Source organism: Mirounga angustirostris, unplaced genomic scaffold (genome assembly GCF_029215605.1).
Source record: "Mirounga angustirostris isolate CCGP_5_RB_7025 unplaced genomic scaffold, mMirAng1.0.hap1 SCAF_5, whole genome shotgun sequence".
NCBI lineage: Eukaryota > Metazoa > Chordata > Mammalia > Carnivora > Phocidae > Mirounga > Mirounga angustirostris.
Window position 1 is genome coordinate 178,930,009 of NW_026991713.1, and position 27,021 is coordinate 178,957,029.

The 27,021-nt window shown below is 61.4% G+C and overlaps 1 protein-coding gene across 20 annotated transcripts in view; it reads left to right on the top strand.

Moving 5' to 3' along the window:
• MAD1L1 (mitotic arrest deficient 1 like 1) overlaps window positions 1–27,021 on the top strand; it is a 315,585-nt gene that overhangs the window by 255,008 nt on the left and 33,556 nt on the right. For all 20 annotated transcript variants that reach the window (XM_064593404.1, XM_064593403.1, XM_064593406.1 and 17 more), the window contains one exon: window positions 18,452–18,642. In XM_064593404.1, coding sequence (XP_064449474.1) covers window positions 18,452–18,642 — 191 coding nt within the window. The remainder of the gene's footprint in view (window positions 1–18,451; window positions 18,643–27,021) is intronic.

The following is a 27,021-nucleotide window of genomic DNA, read 5'->3' on the forward strand; positions in this document are numbered from 1 at the left end:
TCTTGGTGGGGACGGCTGGGTCCCTGGTCAGCGCGTGGTTGGCTTCCTGAAAACTGGCCGCGTCCCACAGTGTCCGCGCGTGGCCCGTGGCTGTTTCCCCGCGGGTGCTGATGCTACAGGGGCGGTTCTCTCGTGTGTGTGCGTGTGCACGCGTGTGCATACGTGTACATGCATGTGTGTGCATGTGCACGCGTGTGCGTGTTGTGTGCAGCGCATCGTGTCCTACCTGGCCCGTCCCCGGTGTCTGAGGATGGGCGCCTGCAGCGCCTTGGGCCATCCCTGCGTCCTCTGGGGTAGGTCTCTGTTCCAGTTTCCCCCTTTATTGGGTGCTTTTCTTTGTATCAAGTTCAGGGAGTTTCATTTTCTAGCAGCGTCTTCTCAGAGCAAACATGTTTCATTTGCTCTCGGACAGTGAATTTTCCTTTTACAGGAGTCTCATCTGAGAACCCTGCCTGACCCAAGGTCAAGACACTTTTTTCTTAGTTTTCTACCAAGAGTTTTTCAGTCTTACAGTTAAATCTGTGATCCATGTAGAGTTGAGTTTTGCATACGATGTGAGGTTTAGGTTGAGGTGATTTTCTAGAGGGGTTCACGTGACGTCCAGTTGTTCCAGCGTCAGCTGTGGAAAAGCGTGTTGTGCTTCCACTGAATTACCCTTGCTCTGTGGTCCTTCTGCTCGCTGAGTTATGTGCGCCCCGTCTTCTGTCCCTCTGACCTACGTGTCTGTCTCTTCGCTGCCACCACCCCGACTGGTGGCCATAGCCGGACACTCATCATCGGTACCGCAAGTCCTCGGACTCGGTGCCTCCTCTTCACGAGCGCCTGGCCCGTCCCCTTCCCGCTGCCTCTCCACACGAACGTGCGAGTCAGCTTGTCTGTATCTACAGAAATCCTGCTGACACTTTCACGGGCATCCCATTAAATCTGCAGATGAGCTTGGGGAGAATCGTACTCCTAGGTGGTGAGTCTGTCCACCCAGAACATGATGTGTCTCCACTGACTCAGGCTTCCTTGGATTTCCCTCATCAGTGGTTCCTGATTCTCTCTGCACACACACCCACGAAGTGCTTTGTTAGAAACGTCCCGAAGCGTTTCCTTGTTTTAAATTCTTGGAGTTACTGTGTGTGTGTGTGTGTGATCTTTGTGTCTAGAAGTACGGTTGGTCGTGTCCTGTGACCTCACAGAACTCAGGTACCAGTCTCAGGAAGGTCTTGTTTGGATTTTGTTCGTTTTATTCTTTGCAGTCGTGCCATTTGTGAAGAGGGACTGCTGTATATTTTCCCGTAAAGCCTGGGCGCCCGCGTTCCCTGTTCTTGCTCTCCTGCCTGGCTCGAGAGTGCGCGGCGGAGTGGCGGTGAGCCCGGCCCGCCGCGCTCCTCCCCGCCTGGGCGGCGTTCGGCCCCTCCGCACCGCCCGTGCTCTGAGCTGCGGGCTGTGTGTAGATGCCCTTTGTCCAGTTGAGGAAGCCCCTCTGAGCTTGCTGAGGGGGCTTATTGTGTTGGGTGCTGAATTTTGTGTCTCCGTCGACAGGATAAGAGGCCAGTGTGCAGGATTTTACTCGTGAAGTGTTTCAACTTGGATTCCAGGCTAAAGTCCTCCTGGTGGTGGTACGTTCGCCCACTGCATGTTGCCGGATCCAACTTGCCAATATTTCGCCAATAATGTTTGTGTCGTCGTTCCTCCTGGTCTGTGGTTGTCTTGTCCGGCCCTTGTCTAGTTTGATTATCAGCATAATGAATGAAATGGGTCAGAAAATGCTCCTTCCTCTTCTGTTTTCTGGAGGAGACGGTGTCAAATTGGCATTCCCTCCTCTCCGGCTGTTTTACAGACACCTGCTGGACACCATCTGCACCTGTAGATTTGGGTCGCTGAGGGTTTCTAATAGTTAGAGGGGCCACACACAGTCTGTACGTTGAGAGCCTCTTCCCCAGTGTGATGGTGTTAGGAGGTGGGGCCTTGGGAGGTGGTGAGGTCATAAGGAAGGGTGGGGCCCCCATGAATGGGACCGCTGCCCTCAGAAGAGAGACCCAGAGCGCTCCCGCGCTCCTTCCACCACGTGAGGACACAGAAGATGCTGTCTGTGAGCCGGTAACTGGACCCGCGCAGACCCCAGGTCTGCCGGCGCCTTCATCTCAGACTCCCCGGCCTCCAGAACCGCGAGGAGTACAAGCTCGTGTTGATAAGCCAACGCTGTCTGCAGTGTTCTGGGACAGCAGGCCACATGCGCTAAGACCACGGGAATATCGGCTTATCTGGTTTTTCTTGGGTCAGTTGTGGTAGTTTGTGGGTTTTTGTAGGAATTGGTCCTTTATGTCTAAGTTGTGAAATTTACCACAGGAATTGTTTGTACTATTCTTTTACTAATTTTATTTATTTATTTTTTTTAAAGATTTTATTTATTTATTCAACAGAGACAGCGAGAGAGGGAACACAAGCAGGGGGAGTGGGTTCTTTTACTAATTTCATCATCTCACTGAGTCTGTAGCAATTACCCTCTCTTTCCTTCCTGGTTTTGGTAATTTGTGTCTTTGCCTTTTTTTTTCCTTTGTCAGCTTTGATGAAGATTTGCGCATTTGATCAGTCTTTCAAAGACCTCGCTTTCAGTTTCATTGATTTTTCAGTATTGTTACTCTGTTTTCAGTTTTACCGATTTTTTTGCTCATTTCCTTGTTACTTCCTTTGGTCTGCTTGCTCTGACTTCCTCGTGTTCTTTGTTTGGTTTCTTTTCTTTTTTTTTTTTTTTTAAAGATTTTATTTATTTATTTGACAGAGACACAGTGAGAGAGGGAACACAAGCAGGGGGAGTGGGAGAGGGAGAAGCAGGCTTCCCGCGGAGCAGGGAGCCCGATGTGGGGCTCGATCCCAGGACCCTGGGATCATGACCTGAGCCGAAGGCAGACGCTTAACGACTGAGCCACCCAGGCGCCCCTTTGTTTGGTTTCTTAAGCTGGAAAGTGAGATTGCTCATTTGAGATCTTTTTTTGTTTTCTAAAATAAGCATTTAATGCTATAAATTTCAATCTGAGTACTGCTTTAGCTGCATCCACAAATTTTAGTATGTTGGAGTTTCATTTGTGTTCAGTTCAGAAATTTTTCAAATTTCCTTTAAGATGTTCTCTGTGATTCATTATTTAGAAGTGTGTTTTTAATTTCAAAATGTCTGGGGATTTTCCAGGTGGCTTTCTGTTATTGATTTCTGGTTTAATTCCATTACATTTGGGGAGCACACTTTGTATAATTTGTTTTTTAATTCGGGATTTTTCTGATGGCCAGTACTGAGCGATCTTAGTAAATGTTCCGTGTGCACCCAGTAAGAAGGTGTATTCTGTCTGTTAATCAGTGTGTTTACACCATTTATATTTAATGTAGTATTTTAATACGTTTGGAGTTAGGCCTGCCATTTATGATTAGTTTTGCTTGCTCTCTGTGTTTTATTCCTGTTTTCCTATTTCTACCTATTTCCAGATTCTTTGAACATTTTTTAGTATCCCATTTTGATATACCTTAGGGTTTTTTAATGCATTGTATCTCTTCGGACACTTTTTAAAGTGACTTTTCTAGGGATTGATTACAGCACACATGCTTACTTCTCACAGTGCCCTTACATCTGCTATTTTACCTGTTGGAATGTCAAGGTCTTACTGTGACAGGCTTTCCGCCCACCGGCCCCCCGTTTGGTGGTGCTCGCAGGTCATTTCCTGCACATACGCCGAGAACCTGCCAGGAAATGTTACAGTTTTTCCTTTGAACTGTCGTACGTATTTTAAAGAGCAAAAGAGGAAAAAAACAGTTCAGGATTTTTACCTAGACATTTAGAATTCCTGTGGCTTTGTCTTCATTCCTGAAATTCCAGGTTTACCCCTTTTATCTGCTCCCCAGGTGTTTCTTTCAGAGGACACGTGCTGGTATCAGGTTCTCGGGGTTCCCCCCACGTGGTGACCCCATCTTGCCTTCACTCCTGAAGGACGCGCCTGCTAATTCTGGGTTAGGGGTTCTATCAGCATTATGGAAATCGACATCGCTTCTCTACCTCTGGTCTCCATGGCTTCTGATGACTCATCTACAGTCATCCGGATAACCTGCCCTCAGTGTAAGAGACCTAGAGCGCCAGAAACTCAGATCGCGGATAACGGTGTTTGTAAGTTAAAAGTGGGGGACAGGAGAGCGGCAGCATCTGGGGACAGGGGACCTGTACACTCGATATGCTCTCTGCAGCCGGTTTCAGTGGTAAATACTGTTTCCGGGTGGACGATGACACACGAAGTCTGTGTGGGGCATCTGTGGAGTCTTGCTTGGTGGTTCTACCATCTCTGTCATCCTGGGTCAGCACCTGTTGGCTGTGTTGTTTCCTAGCAGGTTAGTATTTTCTTGGTTTTTCAGATGCTGCTTAATTTTGGATGTTTTCTGTAGGTTTTGAATGCCGTGTTGGGAGATTCTCAGTCTTTTTGCTGTCCTGTGGAGAATGTTAATCCTGGTCGGTTGGTTTCAGCAGGCAGACTGAGGGGACAGTCCCCGCGCCCTCTGAGCTGTGCTTCCACACCCGCTCAGTTTCAGGACCCGCACCAGTCTCCACGGCCCATATGGGTGCCAGGCATGCCCCCCAGAGTCCCCTCTCCTGATCCCCCCCAGTTTCTGCTTCCCTGAGGCTCTGGGCCGGAAACCCAGGGCTTCACTTTCCTTGCTCTGCTCTGTGTGTTCCCCAGCTGCGTCAGCATGAAGGCCAGCGCCATGGGGTGCAGCTGGGATAGCAGCTGCGATTCACCCCAGCGTCCTGAGGTCACGGCTCTGGAGGGCTAGGTGCCCGCCCAGCTGCACCTACCCCTCCACGGGGTTGCCAAGGACCTGGAGGAGAAGGGGATGAGAAGAGGAAGAAAGAGGGATTTCTCCTACCTCCTTCTCTCAACTCTGCACCCAGTGCTCGCTCACTGCATCCAGCCCGGGCTTCAGTGCCTGTCGTCCGGGGCAGGACCCAAATAAGCAACAGCAACCAACCTTGGCAAACTCAAACTGTAAAGCCCACCCACTGTGAAGGAGGTAGCCCCAACAGTCCCATGATTGTTGCAGGAGTTGGAGCTACAATCAGGAAGCTTCCAAAAAAGACCTCGCCAGGCCGGGTGCTTTCACTGGTGAATTATACCAAATGAAGAACAATTAACACCAGCTCTGTACAAGCTCTTCAAGAAAAGTGAAGAGGGAGCGCTTTCGAACTCATTTTATGAAGCAAATATTATCCTAATTTGAAAACCAGTGACAGGACAGAAAATAGGACCTATAGGCATTTATTTTTGTATTCCAGGATTCAAATATCCATTGATGTCATCCACCGCATCAATGTGATCTAATCAACTGATGGAGTAATTTGACAAAACTCAACACCTAGGAAAACTCAGCAAACTAAATGAAGAGGGGGCTCCCTCAGCCTGACAAAGAGCGTCTGCGAGCACCCCCACACCAATCCGTGCTTCCCCAAGACCAGAAATAAGGCAGAGGTGGTCTAGCGCCCTGAGTAAGCATGGAGGAAGTCCCGGTCTGGGTCGCCAGGGAAGAGCAGGCATAGGGACGCGAGGGGAGGGAGCAGAAGTGTTCCTCTGCAGACGACTCTCTGGGTATAAAACCCCAAGGAGTAAAACCAAACACGAAGCCTGGTGAATTGAGTGTGGCACGGATGGTTGTGATCCAATGGATCTTGCATCCTGAGGTGGCAGGACCCCCGAAGGGTCCCTGCTGCCCACTGAGGGCCCGGGTCCGCTGCAGTGCTCGGCCGTGGGGCCGGAGCCCGCGTCCTGCCTCTGGTGACGTCTCCCTCCTGCCACTTGCAGGAACGTGTTTGAGGTCCATGCACCTCGTCGTGTGTGTCACCGAGTAGCGTTCATGGTCGGACCTCGCTTTGTTTAGGCTTTCGTCGGCTGGCAGACGCTGAGGGGACAGACGCTTCTTGGCTCATAGGAATGTTGCTGCTGAGGACGTGGCACCATGAGGCTCTGTGTGCGCATAGCCTTGCACGGGGTGGGAGTGGAATCGGGGTTTCTGGTTCTTGGGGTGTGATGGGGGCTGGGTTACGTTTGACCTTTAAGCAGCTGCCAAGTTGTTTTCCAGAGCGGCGGCGGCATCTCAGGGTCCCTGTCAGGGCCCCGCGTGCCCCTGGTGCTGCTGATTCCCTGGCCTCCGGGGCGCGGCCGTCTGCTGGGGTTGGGTCTCCCTGACGGCGAGCAGCATCAGGCACGTTCCCACAGCTCATGAGCCGTTTGCACGTCTGCTCCAGTAAAGCGTCTCTGTTAGTCTTCAGCCCGGTTTTAGAGTATTTGTTTTCTTGTGATCATTTTCTTCATGCTGCCTTTCAGTAAGCGAAAGTTTTAAATTTTGATGAAGTCGAATCTACTCGTTTTTCCTTCTGTGCTTAGTTCTTTGTCTAAGAAATCTTGGCTTGCCCCGGCGTTGCCATCTCCCAGTTTCTTCTAGAAGTTTTTAGACCCATGGTCTGTATCAAACTAACCTTTGTATGTGATGTGAAGGAGGGTTCAGCATTCATTTGTTCCTATTCAGAGGTCCAGTCGTTCCCAAGACACCACCTGTCTCCGACCCACCTTGCTAAGGGCTGCAGGAAATCCACCGGGAGAAGCGCAGATGCTCACGGCCGTGGCTCAGAGCGCTGGCAGCTGGACGCTGGGGGGCTGCGCGTGGCTCCTGGGGAAGGAGCTGGGGGGCAGCCCGCGCTGGTGGTGCACGCTGCCCCTGAGGACTTGCTGCACAACGAACACGAACACCACTCGGGCTTCTTGCCTTTTTTATGAAAGTGAGAAAACCCTCTTTGGGTTTCTTTCAGCCTGCGCAGACAGGACCTCTTCTCACAGGCCGTTTGCCAAAGTGGAGGGGCAGCACGCGGACTGCGGGCCAGTCTCCATGGTCTGGATGACCCCCGCCCAACCTTACCGTTTGCATTCCCGTGTCCATTTCTGCATTGGCTTGCCGGCGTCGTCCCTGCTTCTCTGAATGGTCCAAGCTGCCTCCTGCCTCAGGCCCTTTGCACGGGCCACCTCCTGCCTGCCTTGTGCTCGGCTTGTGCCCTGGCTCCCTGGAGGTCTGCTGTGACCAGGGCCACTCTGCAGCCCCCCTCCCAGCCCTGCCTTCTGGTGCTCCATGGTGCTTACAAGCTCTGGAGACCACCCCGCCCTGCTGATGTGTGTTTTTATCTCTGTCCCGTATGGGAACGTAACTGCCTTAGACCTGGGATTTTTATGTGTGTCCACGCTGTGTGCCCTCAGCCTAGAATGATGCCAGGCATGCAGTTTACTCTTGTCACATCCTCGTTGGGTAATTCACCAGCCCTTCTAAAGTCCCTGTCCCTGGGGCTGCTCACTGTGAGGGCTCGGTCCTGCCGCTGCTGTTGAGGGGCAGGGAGATCGTACTCAGACAGTCCTCTGTGGCGGCCACCCACACCCCCAGGTGCCCACGGCCACCGTGGTGGTCACCTGCTCCCACAGAGGTCTCATCAGGCAGCGCTGGGGGTCAGAAGTCTAACATCAGGAGGCTGACAGCAAGGTGTTGGCAGGACTGCGTCCCCTGAGGCTCTGGGGGGTCCTGTTCCATTGCTGTTTCTGGCTGCTGGAGGCGGCTGCTTTCCGTGGCCCTCAGCCCCTCCCTGAGCCCCATGCCAGTGGTGTCCTCTTCAGACCTGCACCCTCCTACCTCCTCTCCTCGTAGAAGCTGCATGAGGACCCTGGGCCCCTGGACCATCTCCACCTCCTTAATTCACTCCCGCCTGCAGAGCCCTCTTCTGGCTCTCCTCCGACAAGCAGACAGTCCTGGTTCTGGGCATCGGGCGCTGACACCTCCCCACGGTCTCTGTCTTGGTCACTCACCTGTTGACCTTCGGGAAAACGTCCTCTCTCTGACTTCACAAGGTCGTTAGGACTCAGGGGCGTACAGGCGTCAGCAGCCTGCTGGGGGCCCTGGACAGAGGCCGCGGACCTCCAGGTGGATGGTGTGGGGGGCCAGCCTGCTCTGGGGCCCCGGGAGTGTCTCTGCTTGCCCGTCGTGGTGTCTAAGGCTGGTGCGTATTGTAGTCCCGCGCGATCAGGCTGGGGCGGGCTGGAGGCAGAGGCCAGCGGGACGGGCAGGAGGGGCTCCTGCAGCCGGACCCGGGGAAGGGTGGGCACTCGTTCCGAGTTCCCACGCTGGGAGCGCACTGTGCGCCACGGCTGTTGTCCGGGAGAGCCCTGCTTCCCGCTGCGCCCAGCAGAGTTGAGCCGGGCTGGACTCTGGTCCTGGCAGCTTCTCTGCCCGCCACGTACGCTCCGCCAGGTCCCTTCACCGCCCTGAGCCTCACCTGGTGCTCGGCAGCTCCGTCGCAGAGGCCGCTCGGCCCGCACACGGGCAGCTGCGCGTCTCGGACGGGGTCGTGGGCACTGGGAGGAGCAGCCTGGCTCTGCGGTGAGCCCCCCGGCACGCTGACCCCCGAGGCAGGCCCCTAGACTCCAGGGCTGCCGTCTGTCCCTGAGCGCGAGGTGCCTGCTGCCCGAGAGTTCTGCTTCCCTCTCGGGCTGCACGTCCGGCACACTCCTCACCCCACGCCCCACCTTCCGGGGAGCCCGGCCCTGAGGGCAGCCTGTGTCCTCGCCCCTCTGGATCGCCAGAGGGCTAACTCGCTGCCCCCTTGCCCACCATCTGTCTCCCCAGCCTTCCCTCCTCCAGAGCCTTCGGTCTGTGAGCGGCTGCAGCCGCTGAGCCGGTTCTCCATCCTCTTCCTTCATCTGCCTGGCTGCGTGCGTTAGCAGGTTTTAATAGACTGCCACATCTCAAAAGCAGGGAGAGAAAGAAAGATTTAAGATCTTGTCCTGCCCAAAGCAGACAGATTGACTCGAAAATGACTCGTCAATAAAAGATGAGCTCTGGGAGGCTCTTCCCTCTTCCGAGAGGAAGCGCACCTTCCAGGGACTCGGCTGCCGGGAGCCCGCTGTTGGAAATTAATAACGCACATGCCGTGCAGAACAGAGTAGGAGCGAGCCTGCCGCAGCTGCTGGCCTCTCGCCTCCTCCCGCGGGCCCTCCCGCCTGGTGGCCCCAGGCCGCCACTGCTCTGTGAGCCCAGCAGGTCACCTGCCTGGGCACGTGTGGAAAGAGGTTGCCAGAAACTTGTTAAGCAGTGGTGTCCTCTGGTTTACGTCTCAAGGGCTTTGTGATGGGTGTGCCTGTTGTGTGCGTCTCTCGCCTGGATGGTTTCTGGCTCCAGCGGGTGTGTGTGAGCGCACGTACGTGCACGCATGAGTGTGCGTGTGTGAGCGTGCGTGTATGAGTGAAGCCTCAGGCAGTTTGCTTCCAACGGTCTGACCCCCGGGTCCCCATGCCTGGAACGGAGGCTCGGTGACGCTCCTGGGTGTTCACGTAGCGTAAGATGAGCTGGCAGGTGTGCAGGGCGGGAGGCCTCCACGGGGTGCGCATTTCCTGGCCCTCGTGGAGCCCAGGACCCTGCCCTGATGGGGTGTGCGCTTTAGTCGGGAAGAAATGTACCCTAAACCACCAAGCTAGTGAAACCAAGTCGGAGGATTGTGAGCTTGTGCAGGGACACTGGGGCGCTGGGATCCCGGAGGAGCCCCTGCGGGTGGCATGGCTGGGTGGGCTCGAACGAGCAACTGAGGCCGGACTTTGTACCTGAGGTGGCACATCGTGTCCAGGGCTGGTTCCTCCTGGCAGCACTGGCGCTGCCTGGTGGGCTGCGGGGGATCCATCCCGCCCCGAAGTCCTGGCGGGAATGTCCGGCTTCTCTGCTCCCTGGCCGGGTGACAGTGAACAAGGCACTGACCTTCTCTGGGCCTGACCCCACATCTGTCAGCTGCCCGGACGAGGGGCCGGCCGTGGCCTTCCACCAAGGCTCAGCTGGTCCTCCACTCCCGAAAGAGGCAGCAGGGTGGGGAGCCTGGCGCCCGGTGGGGCGGGGGGGGGGGGGGCATCCTCCGGGGCTTCGACTGTTCTCTGTTCTCCGTGGTGGGGGAGGGAGCCTCCCCAGGAATATGATGTCACATGAGCTCCCGCCTGTCACCCCGGGACTCTCTCACCCCGTAATCTGGTGGGCTGTAATTGCTGGTGTCTTTTCAGATCATTTTTGTGCAAGGTGACGAGCTGCCTGTGGAGTGAGCATTGATCACACAGAGATGCCCCTGTTAGGAGGCTGGCACCGAGCTTACCCCGGGCGGGCGTGTGCCAGGCAGCCGGCGGTGGGCACACGCGCTGCTCATCTGCATATAATTGCAGGGCGAATGTCTCCTCTCTTGTGTAAAATGTGCAATTTCCGGCCCAGCAGGGGAACATGGGCTCATAATGGAGAGACCTTGTCCCAGGGGCCCTCCAGCTGCAGGCGGCTCAACCGAACCGTTCCCTAGGGACGCGAAAGGCTGTGTCTAGTGGGTGGCAGGGGCCCGTCCGCCGGTCCCCGAGGCCCGCAGTGGGGGTCAGCGGAGTCTGCCGCGGCCTTCCGTGGGAGGGCCTCCCTGAGTGCTGCGCAGGGAAGGGGGGTGGGTGCCTGGACGCCTCTGCAGGCTGCCTCCCGGCCCCGCTCCTGGGATTTGGATTTGGGACGGGAAGGCAGCCTCCAAAAGGAGCCCATCAGAGGAAAGCCTTGCTGCGTTGGCGTGGCGGCCCTGCGGCCCTTGCAAACACGTCCCAGGGGCTCGGCGCCCACAGAGGGTCTGCCTGGGGGTGCGGTCCAGCCGGCAGGCCTGCCTCCTCCCCGCTGCTCACGGTCGGCCAGACCCACAGTCACAGCCCCTGTGACACGTCCCAGGGGCTCGGCGCCCACAGAAGGCCCGCCTGGGGGTGCGGTCCAGCCGGCAGGCCTGTCTCCTCCCCGCTGCTCACGGTTGGCCAGGCCCAGGACCCAGACCCACAGTCACAGCCCCTGTGACACGTCCCAGGGGCTCGGCGCCCACAGAAGGCCCGCCTGGGGGTACGGTCCAGCCGGTAGGCCTGTCTCCTCCCTGCTGCTCATGGTCAGCCAGGCCCAGGACCCAGACCCACAGTCACAGCCCCTGTGGTGTCCGCTCCCACGGTTCCTAGTAAAATTGCGTAAATATTTGATGCTTAATTATTAAATATTTAAAAATGTAAAAGTGAAATAATTAGGAGTTACGAGCCATGAGTAATTTGGCCCCGAGCAGAGCCACCACCACCCCCCGCACCCCCTTTGTCACGCACCTGCCGGGGAGGCCCAGGCCCAGGGGCACTTCCCACGGAGACACCTCAGGCCCAGCCAGGCTCCTAGGCCCCCGGCCTGGTCCGTGTGGTGGGGAGTGTAGACCGGGCACCCGCTGCACCACCCTGGGGTGGCTAGCCTCTCAAGGTGCATGGGCGCAAGCTGAGGTCAGGCCCCTGCGTCGCACTGACACTCAGCTGTCCCCGGGACGCACCTCCTTACAGAGGCGGTCCCCTCCCTGGTCTTTGTTCAGCTGCAGGGACCAACGCAGAACACGTTTGCTTTCATCCACGTGCCCTTCAGATATGTAGGGACGCATTTGGTGCCCCAGCTTCTCCAGACCCAGCACATCCACCTCAAACAGCTGCTCCCGTGTGGCCTCGTGATGTGGTGCCACGGCTTGGTTCCCACGGCGCGACCGCTGGACCCCTCCCCGCCCCGTGTGTCCTGCCGACACCGAGCGGGCGTTTCCCTCAGCTCCGTCACCAGCTTCCTGAACCCGAGGAAGCAAACACCCAACTCAGGACCTTGACCCCCCAGACCACGGCTCTCGCAGAGCCTGTTCATAGCAGAGGACGGCACTGCCCTTGCCTCATGCCCACTGCCAAGACTGAGGCCGGTTATGCCTCCTGGACCTTAGGAGGACTCGAGAGCCATGGGCCAAGGGTGGCCAGAGCACCAGCTGGCCTTCTAGAACATCTGGCCCAGCTGCCGGTGTCCCGGCGGCCCATTGGCGTGGCTGTGTGCTGTCTGTCCTGACCCTCTTGCCCTGCAGGGCCTTGCCCGGGCACCGGACCATTTAGTTTGGCCCGAGATGGCGGACAGGTCAGCCGCGGCCAGCACTGCTGGGTGCACAGCGGGCCCACCCCTTTTCTGGGCCTTAGCCTCCCCACCGGGGAGCCAGGCAGGCCGAGGAGACAGGCCCCGCGTCGGAGCTCAGTGAGCGTGGGGGCGGGGGGGTAGGTGATCGTCAGCCTGCCGTCGCCATCCACTGCTGTGCTCCTGTGTGGCGTGGACCCCGAGGGCGCGCCAGCTGCCATCCCGGCCCCGTAGACCCCTCCAGGCTATAGAGCGCGGTGCCGGGGATGCCCAGGGATGAGGGGCACAGTGTCCGCGGTCCAGCGCACACACGCCAGCTTCATGGCCTGTGGCTGAGCAGGAAGCCGGTTGTCCAGCCTCTTGGAAAAGTGGGGGACACACCAGCCTGCCCTGGCCCCTGGGCCTCACCCCGCCGCCTCCCTCCAGGCGGGCCGGTCTCAAAGCCTCCCTCACTGCCTTTCCCACGCTGCCCTTGGAGCGGCCCTGACGTGCGCCGGGTTTAGAAACCACTGCCTGGCGCAGCCTGGGCTCAGAGGGCTTCTGTTGCTAATGGTGAAATATGAGTGCTGTTTGTTGTTGTTTAAGCCTGAGAATCTTAGCATTGGCTAAGTGTTTTTATTCACTTTTCAGAAAGAAAAATGACTTTGTCCTGGGTCCCCAAAGGGAAATTTCAAATGCTACTTCCAGCTCCTAAACAAAGTGCCCCTGCAGGAGCCAGGCCTGCCTGCCTTTGATGGCTCGGCCAGCAGCAGCCTGGCCCCCGGTCCCTGGTCCCCCGCCAGCTTCCCTGCCCTGTGCACCCTGCCCTGGGCCCGGCCCTTCACACCTCCTCTCCACTGCCCTCCCCAGCGCCCCTGTCCACACCCAGGCAGGCGGCCGGCCGGTGGGCCTCCCCCCTGGGGCTGGTCTGTTGGACGCGGGGACGCATGGCCCCAGCCCCCTTCCAGGGAGCCTGAGTGCGGGCGGGTGTGAAGGCAGCTTCAGGCCCCACTGGGTCACTGGCGCAGTTTGACTTCTTCCCGCTGAGCCCGTGCTCCCGCCCACCTCCCTGCGCAGGTGTGGACTGCAGATGTGGGTCCCAGACCACACCTTACTGCTTGGCTTCTCAGGAAGCAAGCTGATGGCATGGGGGCCGCGGCCCTCCAGCCCTTCCCCTGGGCGTGGGCCTGGCCGCGAGGGGTGGGGGTGGGGGGGCAGGTATCAGCATTTGCCTCAGCAGCCCTGAGGGGCGAGGCCATCACCTGGGGGACAGGAAGGAGACATGTGCCTCGGCTCCAGTCGGCCTCCCCACCACCCGAGGCAGTGAGGCCCCGCTCCCCCAGGTCTGCCTAGCTGCGTTCCTCTGTCTGTGTTCCGTCTGCGGAGATCTTGCCCACCCGACTTGTCCCCCATGGCGGTTGCGGTAGAGAGCAAGGACAGACAACATGTGTTCCATCCGCCGTGTCCACAGGGGAGCCCCGTGTGTGTGTTACTTTTGTTTACACCGCTTTTCTAGGGGTTATGATTTAGGATTATGCAGAAATGGCATTTTCTGTACTCCCGGCTCCTTGAGGTGCTCTAAGGATGGAGTGGGACGAAAGAACCTAGTCCTCAGCTGTTCTGAGCTTAGAGTCTGCTGGAGAAATAACTGACACAAGGAGCTTTTAAAAATGCTCTGTTGTGTTACAATGGACAGTGTCACATACCCCGAGAACCTACGACAGGAGACAGGATGCATTCCAGAGATGAGGTTTTGAAGCTGGGGTGACTGGGGGTCAGCTAGGAACCAGGAGGAGCTGCTCCAGGCATGTGCAAAGGCCCTGAGGTGAGGAGGAGGGTGGTGCTTCATTCAGGGCATGAAAAAAGCTAGTCAGGTGCAACTGGTGAGTCCGCGGCCTGGGCTGCTCGGCAAAGGCCTGATGGCTGCAGAAGAGTGTTGTTTTTTTTGTTAAGATTTTATTTGTTATTTGAGAGAGAGAGAAGGGGAGCATTCAAGTGGGGGAGGGGCAGAGGGAGAGGGAGAATCTCAAGCTGACTCCGTGCTGAGTGTGGAGCCCAGCGTAGGGGCTCGATCCCACGACCCTGAGATCGTGACCTGAGCCGAAATCAAGAGTCAGATGCTTAACTGACTGAGCCACCCGGGCTCCCCAGGAGAGGGTTTTAACCCAGACCACGTCTTCCCTTCAGAGCTCAGACTTTTGTGCAGAGGGCCTGACCCCGCCACCAAGGCCACCCTGAGCTGACTGGTGGGAGGCCCGGGGCCCCAGCAACCTCGCATCCCGGTCCCAGCTCTGCCCTTTGTGGGGCTCCACCTCTCCCCCTCCAGCTGCTTCCGCTGTGAAGGGGCTGACTCCCCACAGGGCAGCCAGGTTGGTGGCCATTGGACGGCCCCTGCTCTGCTGTCGGATCGTCTGGACCGAGATGTGGGTCAGGGGAGCCCATTAACGGGGAGCCGTTGCATTGAGAGGTCCCGGGATGGAGCTGAGGCTGAGGCGCTCGAGGCTGGCGATCTGTGTCCCACAGAATGGCCACAGGGCGGGGCCGACCGGCTCTGAGTGGGCCTCAGGATCAGACCCAGGCACCTCGCTGGCACGCTCAGGCCACTGGAGAGGCGGGACGTGGACCGTCAGACCTGGGTTGCCCTCCGCAGAACCGTTGGCGTATCTGAAAGTGTTTCGTGTGGTCTTGTCTGCCTGTGCTTCTCGACAGCCCAGGGAGTAAGGCGCTTGGAGCAAACGGCTGCACGTCGGCAGCCCGCGAGAGCCGGGGGCGGCCTCTGTCCCGAGCCCGGGTCAGCGGTCCCGTGGGGCGCAGACCTCGGTCGTCGCCACCCCTGCCCACCCAGCTCCCTGCACTTTCCCCAGCAAACTGGTAAGAAGGGGACTAGACCGCGTAGCGCCTGCACTTTTAGTCAGGTAGACACGTGGCCTCTGCTGGCCAGTGCCGCCGCGCGCTGGGGCCCCGAAGAGACTTTCTGCAGGGAAGGTCCAGCCGTCCACCCGTCTGCCTCTCACTTGCGCTCCCCACCCATGCAGGGTAAAACCTTCCTCTGAATTTCAGACTGTGATCTGGCTCTCCAGAGCTATGTGCCCATGACCGCTCCTTCATCCTGACATCTCTGCTCCCGGGGCTGAAGCACTCTCTCCTGCTGGCCTTTATATAATGGAGAGATGAAAATCAGTTTATTTTTGTTCTGTGTCCTTCCCACGGGCTTTCCCAGCTGCCTTCTGTGACTCCAGGAGCAGCCAGGTGTTGGGCGTAGATGAGGAGCAGGGGGTGGAGGGCAGAGCCGTCCAGTGGCCCCTGTGGACATGGCTGGGGGCAACCAGCGGGCCTGGGCATGCCAGGACAGAGAGCAGGTGGCATGGCCCCTTGACCTTGGCATCCATCCCCGGCCCCCACCGCCCTTGCCCACCCTCCACGCCTGGGCTCTGGGTGACCATGTCCTCTCTTCGGCTCCTACTTGTCCATTGCCTTCCTCGTCCCTCACCAAGGACTCTTGGAGAGCCTTGCAAAGGGCTGCTGAGGGGAGGAGGGCTGGCCCAGAGAGGAAAGGCAGTGGTGGTGGGGGGCACAGTCCCCCAGCCAGCGCAGGTAGAGAGCAGGGTTGAGGGCAGGGGGCAGGAGAGGGCTGAGGGCGAGGGCGAGTCTGGGCCCCAGAGTGTGGGCCTGGCCCCAGGCCTGAGTTGAGGGGCCCCAGGCACGAGGTCTCCATCCCGTGTCTGTGATACCCGGGATGTGCACACAGCAGGCGAGGTCTGGGGTGGGCGGTCCAGGATCTCTCAGCAGACCCGATGAGGCCACTTGCCTGCTGCGCTGGCCCTGCCCACGCGTGGTCACCACCAGCAGGCCCAGCCTTGGGGGTGGCTGTGGCGGGTGCAGAACTGTGGTCACCGCGGACCCCAGGGGTCTCCAACGCTCGGCCACTGGGACCTGGAGGAGCCTCCTGTGAGCGCCACGTGCAGGGCCCCAAACCCCACCCAGAGGAAGGCATCTCCAAGGCGAAAGGCACATCTTTTATTTATTTAATCCAAACTGTTGTGTGAATTATTCATTCATGTTCACACAGGCCAGTGAACAGCGGCGTAAGGGGTAGGTCAGGGCACCGACTTTGGTCCTGAATCACAGCCAGAACCCACGGTGGCCCCTGAATCGCTGCGTCAGGGCGCCGGCCCCTGAGAGTCGCAGCCTCTCGCCTGACCCGCACCAGGCCTCCGGGTCAGAGGGGTCAGAGCCCTCTTTACACCTCCGATGGGCCGTGTGACCTTGAGGCCGCTCCGCCCCCCACGCCCCCCACTCTTGCCCGTCAGAGGGGGACGTGGGACTCGCCTCGTGGTGTTGAGCGGCAGCGCGGGGTAAGGTGTGCGTGGTGTCTGGCTGGCACTGGGTGCCCCTCGCAGGGGGGTGGCAGGCGGCCTGGCTCATCCACTCCTGACCCAAGCCCCATTTCCTTGTAGGAGTCCAGGAACTGTGGGAAGGGGCTCTTAACTCCTCCAGGGTCAGGCTGCGTTATTACCGAAATTTAATTTTTCCTAGCAGACATCTGAGATCCATTAAAGGCAGGGCAGCCTCTGACAGGGGTGAAATATCACCTCAGAACCTCGGTCTGAATTTTTCCTTGTGGAATGGGTTTTCCTCCCACTAGCAGGTCCGTCCTCGGTGGGCTGGCCGAGAGACGCAGGGAGGAGCGTGGGGTCAGAGCCACCAGGTACCCCTTTGATTTCATAGTCTGATTACTCGATTAATCAAGGGCTCCGTGCCCGCGTCCCGAAGGAGAGGCTCTCCGCTCCAGAATAACAATGTCCACCAGGGCCAGTCGGAGCTGTGTGATGAATGGGGCGCAGGTGAGGGCAGGGCGTGTGGCCAAGTGGATGGACACGCATGGTGGAGAGGTCGGAGGGAGCTGTCCTCTGCTATCAGGAGGCTTCGTTCAGAGGGAGAACGCAGAGCTGCAGGCAGTGCAGACGAGACCCAGGATCTGTGTCCATAAGCCCGGCGCCATCCGGAGTGTGTGGGGGCGGGGGGTTGTCGAGAGCTTGGCCTAGGACAGACGGCCCTCCCTGTGCCAGGTGCCCACGGCCAAGCACTGAATCCCACCGGCCCTTGTTAGTAAAGCCGAGAACAGGCACCCTCCGCGTGGCCTCGCCGGAGCCTGTTGGTAGCTGCTGCGCCCCCACCGTCGGTGCTGTGGCCTGAACCCACACAGCGCTGTGGCCCCGTGCGACCTAGCTTGGTCCTCGTGACGCCCCTGGAGGTGGCTGCGTGCCTGACACACGCCCAGGGGCTGGGGACGCTGGGCTCGAGGCCGCAGGTCAGGACGGGCAGAGTGGCTGGAGGGTCTCCGGTGGGTTTCTTTCCCTGGAAGGCAGGCTCCCCGTCCCCTTCCCCTCCTCCAGGAAGTGACCCTGCCCACATCTGCTCATGTGAAGCTCGCTGACGTGACCTCCTGCTCTCAGCCCCACCAGGGCGCTGGTGGTGGGCGGGCCTGGGCTTCGGCCTGAGGACGAGGGGCTGCGGTCACTGTCACGGTGGGCAGGGCTCCAATCCGGGCTGACTGGCTCCGGGGCCGGGGGCTTTCCCACCACCCCACCGGCCAGCCGGGCTCCCGTCCTGCCCAGGGCACCGCCGTCGTCAGCTCCAGACAGGACCACCGGGGGCTCCTGGCTTCAGAGGCGGCACTTGTGTCTGAGGAAAGCCAGCCTAGCTAATTACTGGGGGGATAACCGAGGTTTAATTACCTTGGGTGAAGCATCCGTGGTAATTGCTGTGTAGCCTGCTGACGGCTTTGCACTTGGCACGGCTGGTTTCTCCCGTACAACCATAAACTGTGCGGGAGTGACGGGCGGGCCTGGGGGCGGATGGGACCCGGGGGCCTGTCTTCACCTGGTGGCCTTGTCTCCGGAACATGATCAGGCATCTCTAGGGCATGTCCTCTCAAAGCCCCCCGTCCGCTCCGCGCTTCTCCATGCTGGCCCATGCGGGTGGGCATCCGGCCCCCCCGCAGGAACCCGGCTGCAGCCGTGCGTGGGGACCCAGGACCGGCGTCCCCAGTCGGTGACTGAAGTCTGCGGCCGGAGGGCCGGTGCACGCACCCACACGTCCCGACCTGGGACGACTCCCGTGTTGCCCCTGTTGTCCCTCAGAAGCGGACCGGGCTGGGCGGGGGTGGAATCCGGGGCTCAGAGCCGGGAAGATGTCTGGCTTCCGGAGTCGCTGCTCTCCGTGGAGTTACTGTTTGTAGTTGAGGAACTTCATCACCACAAGTGCGGCTGCTTATCGGCTTGTTCTCTTCGTTCCGGACTGAGTGCCCACGTCAGGGCTTGCCGACGCAGGTGGCCTGTCCGTGCCGGGCAGGACCCCGTCTCCTCCTCGACTCTCGGCCCGGTGATTCTGACCGGGGCCCCCTGCTGCCCCCCCGAACCCCCCTTCTCCGGCTTGCAGGCTCACCCCCTCTCCTCTCCCCCCTCAGAGCTGAGGAAGCAGGTGGAGAGCGCTGAGCTGAAGAACCAGCGGCTCAAGGAGGTCTTTCAGACCAAGATCCAGGAGTTCCGGAAAGTCTGCTATGCGCTCACGGGCTACCAGATCGACATCACCACGGAGAACCAGTACCGGCTGACGTCCATGTACGCGGAGCACAAAGCCGACTGCCTCATCTTCAAGGTAGGACCTGCCGTGACCCGCCGTGCGCGCTGCTGGGAGCAGCCTCGCCTCCGGCAGGCATGGTCCGTGGGGCTGGGAGGGGGCGAGTCTGCTGACCCTCAGCCACCCGCAGCTCTGCCCTGCGGCCTGGGGCCTCTTGCGGGAAGCCCCAGGCCCCGATCTGGCCGCCTCCGGCTCTCTGCCGTCCCCCTGTTGCTACACTGGTCCCGTTGCTGGGAGGGGCAGGGCCGCGAGGGCCCGGGCATCCTGCACCAGCCGCGCTCAGGGGACGGCTGAAGTAATGGGCTGAGGGTCTGTGCTGGGCCAGGGAGACGGCCTCGGGACTGGGCCGTGGCCAAGGTCAGCGTGCCGCACCGCAGAGGGATGGGAGAGGGACGCTGCTCGACCTCTGTGGGACGCACCCTCCGGCTTGCTGGCGAGGCCAGGGCTGGGACCCCAGGCACACGGGGGGGCAGGTACTGCGCGGCCTGTGTTGGCCCCAGGCTCTCTCTGGAGATGCTGCTGGGACACAGTGCCTGGCGGGGTGGGGGCTCCCACGGAGGAGCTGTCCTCCAGGTTTCGGGGCTGGGGCGCTCACCAGGAATGAAGCACCTGCCTGTGAGGGGCGAGCGGGTCCCAGCAGCTGGGGGCTTACTGCGTCACTGGGGGGGCCTGGGGGCGCTGCCTGCCCGAGCCGGAATCTGGGTGAAAAGGGCTGGCCCCACCCCCGCCCCACTGGCCTGACCTCCTGACCCGCCCCGCCGTGAAGACAGTGCCGTGGGCCCGGCAGGGTGTGGCGGGCGAGGCCACGGGAGGCCAGGGTCGGCAGAGAGGCCGCCACTTCGCATTGCCACGGTGTGGAGTGGGCCACCCACCTGTCACTGCCCAGATCTGCAGAAACAGCCTGCTTTTCCTTTTCTTGTATAAGAAGGGACTAGCCTGTGCGTTACACGCTTCAAGCAGAATTCAATAGCAAATGAGATCCTTTCTGTCTCATTTCGTCGTGCGCTTCCTGGTGAACCCATGACCAGCCAGCCGCTTGCTGGTGAAGGTGCTGGCCGTGCCCAGAGGCGCCAGGCCTCAGGCTCAGGGAGGAGCCACCTCGGAGGCCGGCACCCAACTCCGACCTCCCTCCTGGCCTCCTTCCTTCCTGGCGGCCTCTCCTTCTCCTCCTGAGGTCAGAGCTGCACCTCAGCCTGGTGTCTGCCCCCCAGCATCTCCCAGCGTTTGCTCCCAACTCCCCTGCCTTCTTGGGTCACGTGTATCTGTTTTTGCGTTTCTCGAAACCCCTCATTTGAATAAGTGAAGCACTCGAACACGTAAAGTCTCTACGTAAACTGTAAGGAACATACTTCTTGACTCCTGTTCACGTGATTCCCTGTGCCTTGGAAGAACTCAGCATGGCTGATCGCTGTTCCATACCTTGTAGAAATCCCACGGGTGTTTAAACATTAAGTACATTAACAAAGGTGTACAGTTCTTACAAGCCCCATTCGCTCTGACAGCCACTGCGCAGTGGAGACAGGCCGAGGTCACTGTCAGACCCCCATGCCCTCTGCCGTCCCCCCAGACCCTCTGCCATCCCCCCCACCCCCCGATGCCCTGCTGTCCCTCCCCACCTTCACCTGTCCCCCTGCCCCAGGCCTGGCTGTGCTCAGCAACCCCCTAGCCCGGGCACGTGCACCGTGGCCGCAGCCCTGACCGGGGCCGGTGCAGGAGCTGCTTGCCGGGCGGTGGGCGAGCGCAGAGCCTTTCCGTGGCTTTGCAGAGTCCTGGAAGCATGGGCTCCCAGTCGCTGCACCCAGCCCTCCGGGCCCCTCCTCCTCTGCCCCAGGCCCAGGCGTTAAGCCAGCCCAGAGCACCGGGCTCCAGGGAGAGCTGGCCGGAAGCAGGAGCCGTTTCTCTCATTTGTCCGTGGAAATCTCGGGGGTGGTAACATGTAATGGGCCGGCGAGTTCTGTGTCCTTGTCCCGCCTCACTGGCCTCTCCACAGAGCAGGGGACCCGGGCACAGGACAGGGCGGTCCCTGACCGCTCGGTGGGGTCATCCCCACCTGGATTCTGCTCTTGGCGTTCGCCAGATGCCCTGGTGGCACTCTGGAAGACAGCCACAGGCCAGGCAGCTGCAGCTCTGCTGGATGGCGTGAGAGACCGCGACCGGACCACTGGGTCAGGGTCTCCTTCGGCAAGCACTGACGCTCTGAGGCCTCCGGGATGGGAGGGAAGAGGGGTTCCGTCCCGGGAACCAGAGCCTGGGAGCGTGCGTGTGCGCACGTGAGGGTGGACATCTGCGTGTGATAGGCCCACCCCTGCCCAGACCCCCAGCAGGGCGTGGGGGTGCAGTCTTCTCGGGCTTCTCAGGGGACCCTGCTGGTCGGGACCCAGCCCAGCGCCTTGTGGATGGCTCTGGACAGGTGGCTGCCTGCCTCCCTGTCCCTTGGTTCCCTGGGAGCCCAGCTTTGCCGAGGACACTGGTGGTTTTCTTGTCGTCTGCAGTCACATCACCCTGTGGTGCCTAGTGCTGTGTGGGCATGAACGGGTGGGGGTGTTGCCTTTCTTATCCTGGTTCTTTAGGAGGGACTGGAAGCTGCATGGGTTAAAACGAGGGACAGGGATCTGGAGCCGGCTGGGGGCCCCAGGCACACCCTTGCTGCCCCCAGCTTGCGTCTCTCCCTTCAGGGTGAGGCTTTAAGTCCCCAGGATTCTGGCGTGGGCTTTGGTCCTGCCACCTGCGCCCCGGGCCCAACATTGGACCCCTTTGTGGGTCTCCCTGAGGGGCCTTCCCCTCCGTTCTGCGGGTGAAGCCCACCACGCCCCGCCCAGCCAGTGCCCCCATCCTCCACGGGACACGAACCTGCCTCCTGGGCTCCCTGACATGGCAGTGGGGACCTGCCAGCCTCAGTCCCCCCCCACACCCCCAGGGCCACCCCAGCTGCTCCCTCCCTGTGCACATCTCGCGGGGCCTTTCTCGGAGCTCAGGGGCCACCCCGCGGGAGGGGTCGGGTGAGGGGTCCGTCCTGTCGTCTGGCTCAGCCTTCCGTCCACAGACACACCCCCCACCTCCTGAGGTGCGGTCAGAGCCCCGTGATGCCGGGCCCCCGGCACCAGCTGCCCCACCCCGGGCAGTGTTGAGCAGGGCCCCGAGGAGGCGCCCGGTGCTTGCGTGCTGCGAGGCCCCGGCTCCCTGTGCGTCTCCAGCGGCAGAAAGTGCTGGGCTGCAGGGAGCAGCTTGCCCCGCAGCATGGCGGTCTCTGCAGACTCTGCAGACGTGTGTGCATGCGGTCCTTGCTCAACCGAAGTCCTCTCAGACGCTGACAACACTGAGCCCCTGAGCTTCTCCTGGGCCCTCGGGGGTCTCAAAGAAGGCATGGCTGGAGCTGCCAAGCCTGTCAGGACGTCTCTAACCCGGGACTGAAGGTGTCACCTTTGCTTACTGTTGGGTGACGGGAGGCGCCGTCCCACCCTGTCCACTGCCCACCTGCCTGCATGGGGCCAGGCACGTGCAGGGTGCTCGTGGAGGACAGACAGATGGGGGAGAAAGAGCAAGAAGCTAAGTAGAAGGCAGACCGACCCTTGGCAGACATTCACTGCCCGGGGACCTGAGAGGAGACACGAGGGGCCCAGGAGCCGTCCCACCCTTGGCTGGGTCACTGCACCCTGTGGGACTCAATTTCCCCACTCACAGTGGCGAGCTTGGTCTGGATGCGCCCTGGGGTCAGAAGCCTTCGTTGGGGCAGCAAGGGAGGCTTCCCTGTGGGCTGGCGGTCCTGAGTGGGGGAGGCCGCGGACAGAGACCGGCCCGAGAGACGGGGTGACCCACCGGCCCCCACGCGGTGTTGGGACCCTGCCGCCTGGGGGCTGACAGCGAACTCGCACGGTGGCGGTGGAATCAGGCTAGAAGGGGATCACAGTGAACCGTAGCCTCCTGCCCCCTTTGGTTGATTTTATTTTCCCAATGATGATTTTCCAGGCAGGAAGGGGGCCCAAGGCAGAGTTAGAAATAGCTGAGCACCGTTCCAGTTGAGCGGGCTCTGCAGATGTGCGCCGGCATCATGGAGGGTTTGGGCTCACCCCACGCGCTCTGCGCGAGGAGAAGACACGGCGCCCAGCGGCCCGGCCGCGGCTGCTGCGTGGGTGGGAGCTGCCTGCCCCGGGGGCCCACCGCTCCGAGGACAGCAGGAACTCTGGCCAGGCCGGGCCCAGGAGGGGCCTGGCTGCCCTCCATCCCCCCACCCCGCCCGGCGAGAACGGGGTCCCCTGCGCTCTCACTAGTGCAGATGCCTGGGAGTTCCCGGGACCACCCACAGCCCTGGTTTCCGCGGCCCGTCGTGCTGTCTGGCCGTGGTTCCCGAGCTCTCCTGCCCCCGTCCTGCAAGAAGGCCCTGATGGTAAGGACGGCGGGTGGGTCCCGTGCCAGTGCCCCTTGGGACAGGCTGTGGACGGGGTTGCAGCAGGATACCGTGGTGTCCTCTTGGCCCGGCCCTGGGACAGCTCGGGGGCAGCGGGCAAGGCGGGTCGCGGCTTCCGGCCTCGGCAGAGCTGCTCGCGTGTGGCGTAGCCACGCCTGTGTCTCCCCGGTGGCCCCTGGGTCTTGGGCTGTCCGGGGCACTGGTGGGGGCTGTGTGTGGACTGTGACGCTGTGTGCGCACCCGTGCGGGCCGGAACCCAGAAGCTCCAGGGCCAGCGAGGCCTGCGGGAGCCTGTCAGGTGCCGACCCTCTGCAGCATGCTGCTCCTTGGGGTGTGGGCAGCACCCCGTAGCCCCCACACTTGCTTGTGTGGATTCAGGTGCCCCCGGAGAAGTCTGGCTCGTGTGGGGATGTCACTCCCCTCTGGGCTCTGCCGCTGGGGACTTGGAGGCACGTTGGTGCCAGCCCGTTCCCCAAGTCTTGCCCCGGAGCTTTCCAAGGGTCGCCTTGCCCCTGCCCTCCGCTAACCAGCGTTCAGGAACGAGACTTCTTCCCCGCTCAGGCGCAGCCTCCCTGAGAAGCAGGACCTGCCTGGGCTCCTCCAGGGCCTGCCTCCCAGCCTGGCCCCCATGAACGTCTCTACTGAGGGCCAGGCCACCCGAGGACCTGGGCAGGGAGGCAGGTTCACGAGGGTCCCCAGAGCAGCGGAGACTGAGGTCGGGTGGCAGGCTGTGCGGCAGCCAGCAAAGCTCCCCGTGGTGGCCTCCAGCTCACATTTTGCCGTGGGTTGTCCTGGCAGTGCCCCTGCTCCTACGGGGCGCGTGTCTGCTGGGGGCGCTGGCCCTCACTCGGCCCCCTTGGCATCTGCTGTGGGCCCAGAGCCAGCGGGGGGTGAGTGTCTGCCAGATGGAGGCGACTCTTGAGGCTGCAGGGACAGCCCCTGTCGTGTCGTGAGAGGTGCCGGATGTGGGGTCAGAGCCACTGAGTGTGACTGTCGCCATGCTTCCCCTGGGCTGCGTGCGACTGTCACACAGCTTCACCTCTGGGAGCCTCCCCTCCCTCTCTGTGCACCGATGACCTGCAGACCGTGTGTGTGGAGGAACCCAGCCCTGTGGACGGTGTGGTGTCCGGTGCTCGACCCCGAGGTCTTACACCATCACACACAGTCCCCCCACGCACGTGCGCACAGGGCTGGTGCCTCTCCTGGGGCCGAGGCTGGGGTGCAGAGGGGCCCCTGCGAGCAGTTCCCTGCCTTCCCCGGAGAAGAGCGGCCTGAGGGCGCTCCAGAGCCACGCGGGTCCCGTAGCCGTGCAGAGCGTGCAGCTGCTAGAGAAGCAGCAGAGGGCTCACACCGCACTCCTGCCACACAGTCGTGACACCGGAGCTTTCTCCCTGGGCGGGCGTATGGAGCACCCCGTTTCCTGGGCCCTGGCAGCCTCCCCGCACGCCCCACGACCCAGGCCCTGTCCCCTCAGGTCCTCTTCCAGCAGGTGCCCGCTAGTTGGGCCCCAGGGATGAGCAGAGCCGGGTCCTGCCCAAGGTTGTCCGTTCTTCAGGGGACAGGCTCAGGCCGAGCTCCCCGTGTCCACCCGGCTTGCCCCCGGAAGGGGCTGGGTGTGTGGCTGCCGCCAGCCCCACCCCGGCCTCGTGGCCATTCTGTCCCAAGCCTCTCCGAGTTCTGTCCCCACCCCCCGCGCGTGGTGTGACCCTTGCGGACCTGGCCGGGGCTGGGGCCTGCGCAGGCCGTGCTGCCCCCTGAGGGAGCCTTCTGCTTTGCCGCCTTCTCTGCTCGTAGGGCAGCCTGGCGAATGAGCAGACCGGTCTGCCGGCTGGCCCTCCTCCGTGCCCCGTCAGCCACAGAGTGCAGGCTCGTTCCGCTGCCCTCACTCACACCCCCCCATTGGGCCCAGGGCACCGGTGCCTGAGGACCCCTGTCCGATGGGCACAGACAGGGCAGGGCCGCCCACCACGGAGGTGGCCTCACGTGGGAGCAGTTGCTGTGGGTGAGCAGAGGCGGGGAAGGGGCCGGAGGCCCGGCTGGGGAGAGGTGGAGCTTCCCTGTCCAGAGGCGGGGTGGTCGGGCGGAGCAAGAGAAGGGGTTTGGGCAAGGCCAGGGTGAGGAGAGAAGCTCGCGCCATGGGGCAGTGTCCGCGGGGCACCGGCTTGCTGGCGCAGGGCTGGCGGCCCTCGCAGTTGCCACGGCAACAGCTCTTGGCTGGAGGAGGACGAGGGCCTTCCGGGAGCAGGCTCCTCCTGCCCCGGGGACCGTTCCACTTGCTAGGTGTTGACCTGGAGCCAGCCCTGACAGCGCAGCCCCACGCTGGGGCCTTGTGTCAGGAGAGGGGCCGGTCCGAAGCCGGGCCCCCATCTCTCTGAGGCTGGCCCCCTCCCCTCCGTCCTGCTGTGGACCCCCACCCCGCCACGTGTTCCGAGCCCCTTGCAGTGGGTCTGACGGTTTGATGGCGTTTCGGTGGTGGGAGGGGCCTGCCGCCCATGTGCGGCATCTGGCTGATGCAGGCCGTTCCCCGCCTTGCTGTCTTCCCGTGCAGGGGTCCCGGATCCTGAGGCAGAGACACCCAATGAGGGATCCCAGCGCTTTCACCCACACACAGGAACGTCCTGCCTGGGCCACCCCGGCCTGTCAGACACGGGGCGGGCACAGCCCGGCCTTGGTCCACCTCAGCTGTCCCGTCAGCACACGTGTGTGATGCCTGCCCTCCCACACCGACCCCTAACTCCCTGCCCCTCCCCCCGGGCACCCCTCGGCCTGGACCAGGCTGTTCTCTGATGTGCTTTTGGATTGCAACCAGCTCCGTCGTGACTGGTCTGAGAGGCAGGTCGGTGTGAGTGAGGACCCAAGGCATGTCCACAGAAGCAAGGTGCAGGCCTCCCTGGGGGCTGGGATGCTGGCGTGGCCATGGCACCGAGGCCTGGGTTAGGCTTAAGAGCACAGTGGCTGACATCTGGGGAATCCGTGGTCTGCCCTTGCCAGGCAGATGGGCAGGCGTCCTGCCCTGCCCAGCGGCTGCGGACAGGTCTGGGTGGCCGAGGCATGCTGTGTCCTGCTTCCCGACCGGCACGCTGAGATCAGTGGGGTCAGGACAGCCCTGCACGTAAGTGCCAGCATTGCCTCTCGGTGGCCAAGCGTCTCAGCCTCTGTCCCGGCGCTCGTCTCCCCGGAGGTGACCTTGTGGAGCAGACGGTTGACCGCGTGGCATGGCTGGCCGTGGGGGCATGGTGCAGGGGCAGGCTGACACCCCTACAGCGTGGCCTGTGGGCCTGACTGGCCCGGGGGCACCAGCCCGGCCCGGGGGTCAGGACCTGGGGGTCCAGTCAAGCAGGGCCTCGGCACCCTCCCTGCCACCGCGGCTCCGTGGTGACTTCTGCAGAACGGTCAGGATTCCAAGGTGCTGGGACTTGGCCTGGTCTCACCCCTGCATTTATGCATGAGGGGGCAGGGGTCCCGGGATGGCAGCAACTGTCCAGCTGCTTTGAGTCAGATCCTAGAATCAGAGTCGGGGTATCTGTTTCTAAGCTGAGTAATAGCGAAAGAAAGGGGTTTGGTCTGTTTTGTCTGATTTTAAAGCAGAGGAGAAGAGGGCGCTAAGGGCTGTGGGACTTTGCCAGGTGAGCCTGGCCTTCTGTCCCCACCTCCTGGCAGGGGAGCCTTGTCCGCTGGCGGAGCTGTGTGCAGGAGCTGCCCTGCCCGGAGCCGCGGCTGAGGTGTGGTGCGCGGGCGGGCCCCCAGGCCACCCACCGGTGAGATGCTGGCCGTTCCCGGGAGGGGGCTTCTGCTGGCTGGGACAGAGAGCCCCGGACACTCAGAGTCCTCCTGTTCCTGGGAGGAGGGCCGGTAGGCTAGCCCCACCACACTGCCCTGGGCCGGCCCGCTGTCCTCCCTCCCGGCCCCGGACTCGCCCCTGCTCTGTGCGGCCCGAGGCCTGGCTGCGGGAGGATGGCAGGTGAGCCTGAGTGTCCACGTGGCCCCGCCAG